The sequence below is a fragment of the Capsicum annuum genome, chromosome 1, assembly GCF_002878395.1.
Source record: "Capsicum annuum cultivar UCD-10X-F1 chromosome 1, UCD10Xv1.1, whole genome shotgun sequence".
NCBI lineage: Eukaryota > Viridiplantae > Streptophyta > Magnoliopsida > Solanales > Solanaceae > Capsicum > Capsicum annuum.
The window spans coordinates 44,072,588-44,084,143 of NC_061111.1; the positions used below are offsets into that span (position 1 = coordinate 44,072,588).

Here is an 11,556-nt window from a genome sequence, read left to right on the forward strand (position 1 = left end):
TTTTAAAGGATTGAGTTTTATTTTAAGTGAAAATTATATATATTCCAATTCTTTTGGAGCTAATTATTTTATATCTCAATATTTTTGAAACTTATTAAAATTAGTGAATCAATGCGCGTGAATTATAAAAAACATAGTGATTAGTAGATTTCGAACGAAGTCATAAACTGTTTTGAATCAGAAGAAGTTATGAACTTACAACAAAGAAATCTGCATAAAATACAAATAAACTAAATGGTAAAAAGAACGCATAAACATAAAGAAGATTATTCTTAGTTATGATTTTAATCATTAAATATAAAAGAAAAAATACACAAAATGAATACACTATCTTCCGAACTCTTGTAGACATCTCCCACAAGCCGACACCCCCATTTAATAGCTTTCATCTTATTTTTTGACATAAATAACAAAAATAAATATAATAAGCATTAAATATGTAACATGACAACTTAAAATACTAGCGTGATTATTTCTACAAAATCTTATAGTGTTTATTTATAAGACTGTAATATAAAATACTAAATATATGTCATGAATATAATTATTAATTATTTTATAGCTCATGATAATAAAAGTTGTGGAAGTAATGAATATATTAACCACTAAATTTCACATTAAATAAATTTAAAGAAATAAATTTAAATTTCTTAACATTGTATTTTTTTTAATGTTAGCACGTAAATGAAAACAAATAGAGAAAAATTCAAGAAAAATAATTGTATTTATTGGCCAACGACACATTTCACATTATATATATATATATTATTATTCATGTAACACTTTTAGTCATGCAACTTCAAAAACAACAATATTTTTTTGACGTTCAAGTTTTGTGCATTATCAATGTACAAAATATTTTATATTATTATATAAATTTGACCTGCTACTGCGCGTCACCCAATAATTTATATAGTTTTTTTTTAAAAAAAAATAAACAATTTCTTCTTGAATTTAACATGCTTATGATGTTCATTTCATTATGTTGTTACTTGTTGCTGTTTTTTATTTATTTTTCTTTCTAATTAATTAGGTAGAGATACAAAAAGAAGTATAACTAAAAGACATGTTGAAATAAAAAAAAAATAAAAAATATTTGAAATCAAGAATATTTTTTAGGTCATAAAAAGGTGTCAAATAATTTTTCTCTAAAAAAAAAAAAAGGAAGAAGTAGGTGCACCAAACCCCATTACATAGCAGCACCCCTTAATGCTATTTTTTTTTTTTTTAATATTAAAGTCATTTATAGATGTCACATTACTTATTCTATATTCTCCTTTATTATTATATATCGATGTTAAGTTTTGATTTACTTCATACGAATACATCATATTCTTTTGAATACATTAAAGTTATATCAAATATATTAAAATATCTTTTAATTTTATGATGTTAAACGTACCATATGGAATATTGAAATTAAATTATTATAAAAAAGGAAATGAAATTATTCATTTAAATGAACTAAAAAAAATAAATTATTATTTTTAAAACGAATGAAGTATTTTCTTTATTTACCAAGCTGACAATGAGGTAGTACGTGGTTAAGGTGGAGCCTTGGCAAAAAAGGACTCAATCTTGGGAAAAAGATAACAATAATTGTGATTTTGAAAGACATTGTTTCTGGAGGAAACTATCCAGCAGATGAAGATTCTGAAGAGGAACAAGAGAAAGATGTTGCTGATCACGAGGAAGATGCAGAGGATGAAGATGAGGATCGCTATCAAGGAGGTGATGAAAATGAGGATGACTAGCAAGCAAACTACATGATCCTCTCCTCATTTTTATCACCTCCTTGATAGTATCCTCATCATCATCCGTTGATCTTCTTCATTATCAGCAGAAGCATCTTCCTCTTGTTACTCTTCAGAATTTTCATCTGCAGAATAGATACATTCAGAATTAATGTCTTCAAAATCACCATCATTGTTATCTTTCTCACAAGATTCAGATGATGGAGGGTATCGCCATTGATGAACTTACAAACAAATTTGATTTGGGGTGTGTAAAAATGCATAAAGGATGCATCATTTTATAGACAAAAATTACCTTCACGAGATCATGGTTGGAGTGGTATAACATGCACTTACAAGAAATGCAAAAGTTGTGAATTTGAACAAAAAAAAAAAAAAGGAAAGGGAGAGGATGTGTGAATTTGACCCAAAAAAGTAAAAAGAAAGGGAGAGGTTAAATCAATATGCACTCCGCTTAGCCCCATTTGGCCATGGAAATCATAATTAAAGTTGGAGTTGGAGTTGGAGTTGTGTTTGACTATGACTATAAATTAAAGTTATTTTTAAAATTTTATTAGAGAAGTATGAGTGAAAAAAATGAAAATAAATAAAACTTATTTTCACTTTTCATGACCAAACGTATCTTATTTTTATTTTTTTCACTAAAGTAAAATAATTTTTTGAAAAAAAGAAAATATTTTTCATGATCAAATGGCTGCTTAGTAAATACTGTGTATATATTAAATGGGGTAGTAATATATTAACCCCTTCATTCGCTTTTACTTGTAATTTATTTTATAATTAAATTTCTATTATTACTTTCATTTTTTGACATATCAAGAATAAATAATCTTCCTTTTACATATTTTACTCTTCACATTTGAAATTTATTGAAATTGTGTAGCTGATTGATTCTTTGTTTTTATGAGAATGATAAATTCTACAACTATTTAAACTTAATTATCAAGTACGTTTATATATTATATTTTTTTTTATTTAATAATTATTTAATAGGTGTGAATAGATTTGAATGGTTGTGTCATCTAAAATAACAAAAATTTTAGAGAAAATACATAAAGTATCTTTGATCTTATTCGACTTTTTCAAAAAGACAACTAAGGCTAAACTATACATTCGACCTATTATCTTAGGAATCTTACTTAAATTGTTGAAAATACACTATTTTGATCCTCTGCAAGTATACACGCACAACAAGCGCGTGAAGGGTTCAAAATTGACTGAAATAACCAATTAAAATCTGCCACGTGTAAATAATTTGATATAGAATTTATCTTTTTTTTTTAAAAGCAATATTTATTTACTTTTTAAAATTATCCCAACACCCTCTCCGCCCCCCCTCCTCCCCCCTCCCCCTCCGGCCTTTTCTGCATTTTGCAGGTGAGTTGAAGAAGAAGGAAATGGCACCCGATCAACTGCTGCAGCTCCAATTTATTTGAAATTAGTCGATTCATGATGCTTAAACCCGTCCATTTACAGAAAAAATGATTCAACATCATTCTACTTGAATCATAAAATTTTATTAAAGCTCCATTAAAATTATTTTTTTAAAAAAATAATTATTTATCTATTTTTATTAAGAATCATAAACTCTATTTAATGGAGTTTCAATCTCATGGTGATGGTGAGTGTGTGTTTTGATGGTGATAGTGATTGTGATGATGATGGTGGTGGGCGGGTGGGGGGAGACGCTGACGAGGTGGGGGTGCTGGATGGGGTGGGGTGGGGGTGGACGGGAGCTGCTGGACAGGGGTGGGGGAGTTGCTGGATGGGGTGGGGGTGGGGGTGGGGGGAGAAAGGAGGTGGGGCGGGGTGATAAATAAAATAATTTTTTTTTAATTAAAAAACATAAATAAAATATGAAATTAAATGTATTTAACACGTGACAATATCTGATTGGTGCGTGCATTCACTCTTTTTCTTGTGACTGGAATTCAATGAAAAATGGTGTATTAGCAACGATTTAAGGAAGTTTCATGGGGTAATAGGTCGAAAGTATAGTTTAGGTGTATTTTTGAAAAAGTCGGACAAGATCAGAAGGGTACTTTATGTATTTTCTCAAAATTTTATATACAATAAGAATAACAATATATCTAGTATAACCTCATAAAATAGAATTTAAGAAGAGTAGAACGAGCTAAACCTTATATAGAGACGTCATTTTTGGTAGACCCTCAACTTGACAGAAAAAGAATAGTCTAGAGAAAAAATAATAGAAGCACAAGAAATTGCATATGGTAACAAAAACAATAAATAGTAACAAGGATGTCACTACAACAAAATAACATGCATGTGCCCATATTGATGTTAATGTATACTTAAATATTCAAATGTGTATTCACATTGGAACACTTTAAACAAATGACTATTGGGAAACAGATAGAAAGATACCAAAACAGGTCCACTTTCCCCACTATATATTATAATAATAAACCATACTTTTCATCAAGTTGTGGGCACAAACATGAAAAAGGATTTCATTAGTTTTGTTAATTTTGTTAGGTGTGGTTTACTGATTATATATTAATGTTCACGCGGTTTAACCTCCACGATGAGGTTGTCAGGGGCTGTGGGGGGCTGGAGCCCCCACCCGAAGGTGGGGTTCAGGGCGGAGCCCTGACCCAAATTTTAGGTTGCATTGTTCATTCTCATTTCTCTGTGTAACTGTACATAGTCTGAATCATTAATATAAATAGCTCATCCGTCGTGGAGTTTACCCACGGATGTTACCACGAAATCATTTTCTCTCTCTCTCCTTACGAGCTCTCTCTCTCATCTTTCTTCATCCTCTCCACAGATCTATAGTGTGTGTAGAAGCAAATCGATCCTAACAGATTTTTTTTCCAAGTGAAGCCAAGACAGCTTCTCAAGAAGAAAGTCACGGAGTTTACATTGTTTACATGGGTGCCAAGGGTTCATCTGATGATCACCTTCAGCTTATGAGTTCCTTTACAACAAGGTACAATCAAACTTCTTTATAACGACATCGTTTGTTCGATATTGTTTAGCTGCATGCTACAGCAAAATGCTGTTAGAGATAACGTTTAATCTAACATTGTATATATGTGTATATTGCATTAGGAGAGAAAATGCAGTGGTACACAGCTACAAACATAGTTTATCAGAAGCCGAAGCTCAGTCGATTGCTCAACATCCAGGAGTTGTTTCCCTGATCCAATATTTCAACTACACACAACGCGATCATGGGATTTTATGAGGTATCAATATGATCTTCTACGCGATTTTCCTTACAGTTCTGGATCGAATTCAACCTCATCAAATGGAGCAGATACCATAATTGGCATTTTTGACACTGGTATGGTCTCATTGCTTTTCCACTACTACTTTGATTTGCTTCACTTGAGTTGAGGGTCTTTCTGAAACAGCCTCTCTGCATCCAAGAGGTAGAGGTAAGGCATGCATGCACTCTACCCTCCCGAGACCCAACTTTGTAGGATTTTACTACCAACACTAGTCAACCAAATAACATCTTGTATATATGTTATTGGAATATGGTCTGAATCAGAGAGTTTCAATGACAAGGGTATCGGTCCAGTCCCATCGCGATGGAAAGGAACTTGCACCAGAGGTTATGACTTCAAAACTTCCAGCTGCAACAGGTAACATTCATTACATACATCTTCCGTGGCTGGTCCAGTGTGTTAGCTATGAGTTCACGGGAACTCAGTAGCTTGAGGTCGCTGTAGGAATCCATAAACTTCAAATCTTGGATCCATCTGTGTGTGTCCAATATGGTCTGATGTGAAATTTTGTAAGTGGTCTTCGGAAAAAAAAAAAACAAGTTTATGATAGAAATCTTACTGTGTACATTTCATGGACATGTATCAGGAAACTGATCGTAGCAAGGTTTTATGACGAACCTGGCGAAGATAATCCACCATTTGTGGGGACACAAACGATGCAGAAGTGACTCAGTCTGACCAAAAACCACCGCTATTTAACATCGAGTCAGGTACTTCGATGTCTTGTGCTCAATTTTCTGCAATTGTTGCCACACTGAAGTCTCAGAATCCCTCCTGGAGTCTGTCAGCAATCAGATCAGCTATAATGACCACAGGTAGTAACCTGATAATAGTTTATCTGTGCCTCCAATTTATGGATCTTACGAAAAACAAGTCTCATTTTTTGGATCCACCCTCGTTTCTTTTTAATAGCTTTTCAGCAAAGCAATTCGAAGAGTAGAATGATAGTCAATAGCGCAAACGGAGAATACCTTGCCACGCCAAATGACTTCGGTGCAGGAGTAGCAACTACCTGCAATTCCTCTGCTCTACAGGCCATAATGCATCAACAAAAAAACTCATCTCAAAGACACTTCCTAAGAACTTTTCATGCCGTACCAACTCGAGTGATGACTTGGTTTCTAACATGAACTATCCATCGATAGCCGTTTCTCTAAAGAAAGAGAAACCAAGAAAGTTACCAGAACCGTATCTCAAAGTGATGATGAAGAATCAGCATATACGGCAACCATAACAACACCAGATGCATTGAGAGTCCGAGTGAGTCCAAACAAATTGAAATTTACAAGTAAGACGAAGAAAGTGAGCTATCAAGTGAGTTTCAAAGCAATGTCTAGAGAAAGAGAACTTTTTGGATCAATTACATGGTCCAACGGTAAGAACAAGGTTAGATGTCCATTTGTTGCCTCCTTTTGGTAACATTTTGAAGAATCTAAGAGAAAAGGTTTATGCAATACAGTGTATCCATGAATGTAGTATCACCAATTTATTATTTGTAATAACTCATGATTCCTGAAGAACAGGTTCTCAACAACGAGACCATATTTATTTCATGATATTCTTGTTTTATAAAGCATTTTGTTTCATGATATTTACAGTAACATGTGCGGCCATAGCGCGAAAACTGTCATAGTTCAATAGAGCTACTGAACTCAAACTATAGGTGCGCACACATGATTTTCTTTCCGGTAATATATGGTATGGAATGAACAGAAATGGGCCGCGCAAAGTTGTTCAAGTACACATACATGTTGTGTATTAAATTAAAAGGTAATACATAGATAGACACTTTAACTTGGCCATAATAGTAAACTATTGTAATAGACAGGTCTAACTATACTAGCTTGACATAACTTGCGACTCTAGCCATATGGACAACTTGCTCCATGGCCTGGTACATGCATAAACTGTACAAAGCAAACAAAATTGCTTAAACAAAAAACTCCGATACCCCAACAGAAATACTCCAGGTTGGAACATCGCTCATGATCGAAACACCCCTTCTTTCTTAATGGCTAGAACAAACTCAGTTTCTGCCGATACAAATAACATACAGTCAAATCTCTGTATAACAAATATCATTTGTTCTTGCTATATCAATATGTTACTATAATAATATTGAAAAGTTGGTTCCAAATGACTACCACAGAGAGGCCTGAATGAACACATATATGCAAACAACAGGTGCTTGGAAGAAGATTCAAAGGGCAAGACACAAACCGAAAATCAAAGGACATCATAATTTGCTAGATTCATTTCAACGAAAATGAATTTCAATACATGAGATAGCCAGCAGATTATATTCACTGTTTTTGCATAAACAGAAAAACGAAATAGAACAAACACAACCGCCTAAGAGTTGTCCAAACACCAAAAACAGAAATTTCCATACAAAACATTTTTTTTCCTGACAAGTTAAAGTTTCAAAATTTCTAAACGAAACATATAAAGATCACACCCAAAAGTACCAGATTAAGAAAAACTTGCAACCGAAACCTGTTGCACTACTTATTATAGCATAAACCACACAACTTACTGCTAAAGACTTCAAGTGAAGTTGCTCCTATGTCCTCCAAGCTGACAATGAGGTAGTACGTGGTTTGACCATGTATGCAGCAATCGAGAAGGTCGAGCCTGCCCTAACGGATTTCCGGTATTATCAAGTGACATAGGGTTCGAAAGTCGTAGATGGACAACAGATCTTATCTTTTTACCCTTCTCCACTTAAATATCCAGGTTTTTGCATGTGGTGAGGCTTTACCCCATGACGTGCACCTAACAGGGAAGAGGGAAAAGATGAACAGCAGCATTAACAGATGTTGGTGGATATCTTACGACTTCCTTGTATGCTGTCCGCTTTCCTCTTTGTTTACGCGCTTTCATTGTATGCCTGCAATATCATATCACTGTCTCTTAATCTTGATCATGGATGAGTGTTAAGTACTACTATATGGACTCAAATCAGAAGCTAAATGTTATTTGCTTCTTCTATACCATGACATATACACCATTTACAACAAGACATGGTAAAACCAGACTTAGACAGCAGAGTGGGAGAGAGTTAGATGTGCATCAGTTGTTCAAATGTTTTAACAAGTGCAGTATGATCGCTGCATCAAAGGGAAGATCGTTTTCACACAAATAAGGAAATATGTTAATACACAAAGTGATGTCCCTAATGGACGCCAGAGAAAGACTCATATAAAGTTTCTTTTGTTTTTGTTTAACCCGCAAGAATCACCAGCAAAGGATCTTTCAGTGCAGGGTTCAGGCATTGGAAGATGAATCCAGAGGTAAAGTTGCAAAGATTGCGGCCTGTAAAGAAACGTTATAAGTGAACCTTCCAAAGTGGAATATATAGAGAAAAACATATGCACTATACAGAACAAGTGGAGTAAGTTCTTCTGTATTTAAGTGCTTTGGCCAAAAAGGACTCAATCTTGGAAGAAAATAACAATGATGGTGATTTTGAAGATATTGGTTCTGCATATGAAGATTCTGAATAGGAACAAGAGGAAGATGCTCTTGCTGATCACGAGAAAGATGCAGAGGATGATGATGAAGTATGGCTATCAAGGAGGTAATGAAAATGAAGAGAAGAAGCATTTAAAAAGTAATGGAGGAAGTAAGATTTATGTTACTCATATTGGTATTCTCCAACACAGGAATGGACAAATAGTATAGAATTCTCCAACAAACAAACATATCCAGTTTTGTCCCACAAATGGGGTCTAGGAAGGATAGGATGTGCGCTGCGCGAGCCTTGCCAATATGTTTTCAATAGATCCTCGGCTCGAAAGAAATATAAATCTCAATGTAACATAAAATCCTTCTTCTATCACAATAATTTGTGAATAAGCTTTGTTGGAGTATCAATTTAAGTAGTGCAGTATACAAATATAGAAAGTAATTATACCAAATGACACAAAGGAATCAAGCACAAAAATAAAACAGCAGTCTCCACAAACTTATCAAAGAATGTTTGATACAATACAATAAATCTGAGTTTCTTAAACAGTAAAAACACTTCTTTTCTCACGGATTCTTCACCTTGATCCTCAACTTTCTTGCAATTTGTCCTGCTTTAGGATGAATAGGACGTTTATTCGAATCAAATTGTTCCACCTCTACCCAGTTGATCACTTTAAGCAAGAGAGATTGAGGGACCTTGCCAGAAGAATCTGATTCTTTTTTCCCTTTAGCCTTTTTCAGCCCTTTCTCCAGCGCCTTTTCAAGAAAATCCATAAACCAACTTCCTGATTCACTCTCAATCTGCTTTCCCAATTTGATTGTGTTGGAAATGCTGCTGCTTGTCGAAGAAGAAGAAGCCACCGGTTTCTTGTTCTCATCATTCTCATTTATGTTAATATTTGATGCTCCTTTTATTGCCTTTGATGTTGATCTCAAATGCTTTCCAAGAATTGACTTTTGATCACTCCTTTCAGGGAAGACTGCAATGGATTTGTATAGTGCAGCTCTCCGCTTCGATGCATTTGATTCACTGTCTCGTGATTCTTCCAGTGAATTCTGCACTATTTCGTATAGAATAGGGGCGCCGCAGCCATTCTCTGGTTCAGCATTTGGAGTTTGTAATGTTTCGTTTGAAGCTGTTGCCGCTTGAATTGATACCATTTCTGCCACAGCTTGCACAAGTTGTTCATGAAACTCAAGAAATTGATCAAAACAGGTTGCTGGTGCATCCAGTTTTGCAGCTCTACTCAAGTTCGAAAACATCCTGTACAAAGGCATAGTGATATAGAAGAAATCAAATTCAGGTCAAAATGTAGTACTGCTTAAAAATAATCAAAGAAAATGCAACAACACAATTAATCAAAAGTTCCATACTTTAGAGACCGGACAAGATTTTCCGTAGCTGATGCATCCCTTAGTGCTTGAAGAGCAATTTTCTGTGCATTTTCCCTTTGCTGTACAGCTTCCTAATGGACATCACACAAATGACATTTTTAGCAAAGACTAATGTTCTAACACAAAAAAGGCGAGAATTGTCCATATAGTAACGCGACAAAGATGTTACCTTTCCCAACATACTGAGTTTTCCAGGCAAATTTACAGCAAGGCTGGTGTTGTCATGAGGTGATGCATCAATAGGCTGAGATTGTTGCTGTTCTTGAGATGACTTTTTCGAATTGGGAAGTCGTTGAGAATCTCTGCCTACTGTTGGAGAAGCTGCCATTCTTGCACCCCTTAAACTTGGTGGTGGAGTTGAACTTTTCTTTTCTTGAGTCTACAACGAAAGAAAGAAGATACAAATTTGCGCAAAATGTTAATAGGACTTTACAACACATTGAACTATGCATTAAGGGAAAAATGTACCTACAATTGAGTTCAAAGGTGAATTGACAATTCTTTGTTCTCGATCGCGATCTGTTACGCTTCTGCTCCTAGGAAACTTCATCATGGTAGGGGTAGCAGCACAACTTTTTCTGACTATAGAAGGACTTTCCCCTTTAGCCTCCATCAATTTAGACAACAACAATGTGCCACCAGCTGACGACCTTATTGCCATCCCCCCACCACTAGCTCCTCCACCATCTTTGGAAAATTTTCCCCGAATAACAGGTGACATTGGAATAATCCGCGCAAATTTAACACCACTAGACTTGTCTTTTATCGGTGTACATTGATCGAAATCAATAGGAACTGGCTTCAACACTTGAGGTGATGATGCAGCAGCAACAACAACTTCTCCACCATTTTGGCTCATACCCCAAGAACCCCTTCTTGGACCTTTTTCTCTCAACCCCATCAATGGTTCCGGAGTTCCAACAAGTGGATGCCTTCCAGGGAGAGGCTTAGCGCCTTTAACAACAGGAACAGGCGAACCGGGCTCTAATCTATCCACATAAATGAACTGTCCTAGCTGCATCTTATTACTTAAAACCAAATCATCTTGCTCAAATGGTAAACTTACATAAATCGAATGCGAAGAATCCGAAACTTTGATGAAAAATCCATGTTTTGGCCATAAATTCTTCTCATCAAGATCAGCAGGAACAATATCAGTAACTTGCAAAAGTGAACTCCTATGTTCACTTGTAGGCTTTACACCTGATTTCATTCCATTCAGTAACTTCAACAATATCCCTGGTGCTAATGCTGCCATAATCTTGAAAAATTGACGAGTTAACTCAAGAATAATACGTATTTAATGTGACACAAATCTTGAAATTCCTCAGCAACCCCACAAATCTTGAAATACAAAGAACAGATTGACCATTTCTTGCTGATTTTTAGAGGTATAGTTAAGTGATAAAGGAGAAGGTGAAGAATAACGGTAAACTAGAGAAAGACCAAAGGTTTAGTGGGACCCACGAAATGAATTTTTAAATTTTGTGTGTGGGTATAGGAACGTTGAGGTGGTGTAACGGTCATATGTTGTGGGTGAGTTAGTCTCAAATTACTCGTCTAAAATTTCTTTTTTTACTCGTCTTTTTCAGTAATATAATTTTTTTTTCTATATTTTACCCTTTATATTAATTACTTTGACTTCAAATTCAAATTTAAATGTAAACATAATTTAT

General features: G+C 34.8%; 1 protein-coding gene and 1 pseudogene across 1 annotated transcript; one reads left to right on the forward strand and one right to left on the reverse strand.

Moving 5' to 3' along the window:
• The first annotated feature begins 3,463 nt into the window (after positions 1-3,463).
• On the forward strand, positions 3,464-6,613 carry LOC107854801 (annotated as a pseudogene).
• Positions 6,614-8,947: 2,334 nt separating this feature from the next.
• Positions 8,948-11,340, reverse strand: LOC107874835. Its single transcript, XM_047396376.1, has 4 exons — positions 10,353-11,340; positions 10,050-10,259; positions 9,860-9,951; positions 8,948-9,749 (listed from the first exon to the last, which is right to left on the reverse strand). The coding sequence occupies exons 1-4, from the start codon at positions 11,136-11,138 to the stop codon at positions 9,050-9,052; spliced, it is 1,788 nt and encodes a 595-aa protein (XP_047252332.1). The 5' UTR covers positions 11,139-11,340; the 3' UTR covers positions 8,948-9,049.
• Between the last annotated feature and the right edge of the window lie 216 nt (positions 11,341-11,556).

What these genes read in the sequence shown, in the direction of transcription:
- LOC107874835 (XM_047396376.1), bottom strand. Translation starts at nt 11,138, where the DNA reads ATGGCAGCATTAGCACCAGGGATATTGTTGAAGTTACTGAATGGAATG. An exon ending in ATTCACCTTTGAACTCAATT is followed by an intron (nt 10,260 to 10,352) that starts GTAGGTACATTT and finishes CTTTCGTTGTAG; the next exon opens with ACTCAAGAAAAGAAAAGTTC. An exon ending in AATCTTGTCCGGTCTCTAAA is followed by an intron (nt 9,750 to 9,859) that starts GTATGGAACTTT and finishes GCCTTTGTACAG; the next exon opens with GATGTTTTCGAACTTGAGTA.